Genomic DNA, 2380 nt, shown 5'->3' with positions numbered 1-2380 from the left:
AAATGTTAGAACTGTAAATTTACAGTCATGTGTTTATATTACTGTTCTCATATATATTTTTTACTATTTTTCAAGGTAGCACTCTTAAAAAAGATTAAATTTTCCAGACAGCTGTTCCAAACGGCATTTCTTTTTGTTTTACGCTTTTCCAAACAAAATGACAAAAGGTGAAATTCCCTGACCGGGAATCGAACCCGGGCCGCGGCGGTGAGAGCGCCGAATCCTAACCACTAGACCACCAGGGATTATGCCCCTTCATTCCCACCACACAAATAAAAATCTCAACAATTTCTTTCTGCCATCTACATATAAGGCTACATAGTTTGTATTTAAAAGACGTTCTGCAATGGAGCGCCATGATAAATTTTTATGAAAAAATAAAATAAAAAATAGAGTTATGATAAACGACAGGGACGAGCGTCTCCCTCTTTTTTACGGTGGAGACGCCAGAGGGCAGTGCAAGGAAAGAGAGGAGAAGGCTACTAGGCTTTCATGTAGCTCTTAGGATGCTTGCTCCTGGTACTTCTTTTTAAGTCAAATTTGCGTTTAATGAAGTCATTGGACTACGAGATTGGCGCCCGCTGTTGACTCAAATTGTAAAAAACAGGGATGTCTCAGGGTAAGCACCTTATGTTAAACCTCTTTCTTTTCTTATCGCCAACAGCAGGTTGCTGTAATGTGTAAACAAAGTGGCTAGCCGTTGTAGCGGCGCGCGGCGTTAGCAGCAGCAGCTGTGTGTGGTCAGCTGGAAGGAAGGCTGGACCTTGTTCGATGCGTCTTTGTTAGCTTAAATCCGTCCCCAACTGATCCGTCGGTTTCTCACCTGCTGTTGGCCGTCTTGTCGTTTGCTGTCGCTGCCATGGAACAGGCGTAAGCTATCCCATGCAGACAATATGGCCAGATTTAATGATGTAGCTTGAAATTTCCGTTAACCATTTACTTAGAAGCCTCACAGACGGATCAACTTATGTCCATTTTTAAGGTGTGTCTTTTATTTTCGCTTCGCGATCTAAAATCTCAGTAGGTCTGTTTACGTTAATTGGATTCCCAGTCCGTGCTAATAATAGATCTACACAATTAAACTGTATTACATAATGAAACACATGTTTACTTGGAGCAGATGTGCTAACTGAAGGAGCATGTTTTCCTCTGTAGCAAACTAACCTGAGGTGATGATCATTATGGGATGCTTTTATCGCACTCTTCTTAAGCTGGCTGACTGTAGGCTTTTTGCAGTCCTACAGATCGCTGCTGCGGATTGATAAAGGCTTCTGATTTCTGATTTACTTCCTTCTTTCAACTGCAGGAAAAAGAAACGTGAGAGTCCATCGTGAGATCCTCATCTAGCTTCATGTGTGGATGTGTTTATTCTAACTACATGCAGAATTGAAGCCCTGGCCTGATGGAAAAAAGAGACAGAAAGCAGGGCTATTTCGAAAGGTAAGACTACTGCAAATACTAGCTATATACCCAACAAATATTTGGGACCAATGTCTGTATTTGAGATTGGGACTGATGCAGTCAAGCTGGCCAACAGATCTTAAATTGTGACATATACCCAAGAACTTTATTATTATTATTTGCTGTGCTGATTCTTCTGCCAGTTATTCAGTTTGCTGTGTAGAAAAGGAGTTTTCTGATCACTATAATGATGTTTCACCTGAAGGGTGCAGATTTCCACATGATCTACAAGCACAAACAATGATTGGGTTAACAAATAATGACAAAAAAAAAAGGAAATGCAATTGAATTAAATGTTATGATTGAGCCTTCTCAGACTTTTTATCCAAATAATTACTAGAAATGTCTACAAACATGCTTAGATGGAAACAAAATAGTAACATGTGGGTAGAAATTTGGAGATTTACTGAATATTTGATAGGTTTTATAAATAGACATTCAACCTAATTTTATTAGTAAAACGTTCAGTTGACATTTAAAGCGATATAAATACCACTTTTTTGTATTTTCTTAGATCTATTCTTTATTTCCACGATTGTGGTTCAGTCTTTTCTGTATCTGGTTTCACTTTAAATGCAGTCTGGAACTGTAAACGTTAGCAGTTTCCTGACACTTTTCTGTATCTGTTTGTAAACACAACAAATAGAACTTGTTTGACTCGTGTCTCCTGACTCTCCTGAGTTGGTGCTGAAACCCTGTAAACTGATACCACATCTCTGCAACATTTTTACAGCTTTTAACATTTTCCCTGCTGTTACTTTAAAACTATTGTTGCTAAGCAACTAAAATTACTGCCATAAAGTCAACATGAGTTCACCCTGCTAACATGAACGGTTCTAAAATGGGGCCAATAGGGGCCAGTGCCTCTGTAGAATTGGTCCTATTATATATATATATATATATATATATATATATATAT

At 38.5% G+C, this 2380-nt stretch overlaps 1 protein-coding gene and 1 non-coding gene across 5 annotated transcripts in view; one reads left to right on the top strand and one right to left on the bottom strand.

The window, feature by feature from the left end:
* Window positions 1–173: 173 nt before the first annotated feature.
* trnae-cuc lies at window positions 174–245 on the bottom strand. The gene has a single exon. It is a non-coding gene; the product is annotated as a tRNA-Glu (tRNA).
* Window positions 246–466: 221 nt separating this feature from the next.
* LOC107083845 (nuclear receptor coactivator 7-like) overlaps window positions 467–2380 on the top strand; it is a 24383-nt gene continuing 22469 nt past the window's right edge. For 2 of the 4 annotated variants that reach the window (XM_015373371.1, XM_015373349.1), the window contains exons 1-2: window positions 467–619; window positions 1307–1440. In XM_015373371.1, coding sequence (XP_015228857.1) covers window positions 1403–1440 — 38 coding nt within the window. In that variant the 5' untranslated portion in view covers window positions 467–619; window positions 1307–1402. Of the gene's footprint in view, window positions 620–735; window positions 871–960; window positions 1170–1306; window positions 1441–2380 lie in introns of those variants that run through there. The other 2 variants (XM_015373357.1, XM_015373364.1) reach the window with 2 other exon arrangements.

Source organism: Cyprinodon variegatus, unplaced genomic scaffold, assembly GCF_000732505.1.
Source record: "Cyprinodon variegatus isolate N-32 unplaced genomic scaffold, C_variegatus-1.0 Scaffold4, whole genome shotgun sequence".
NCBI lineage: Eukaryota > Metazoa > Chordata > Actinopteri > Cyprinodontiformes > Cyprinodontidae > Cyprinodon > Cyprinodon variegatus.
Note: the sequence above shows the minus strand (reverse complement) of the source record. Positions and strands in the feature narration are given on the sequence as shown.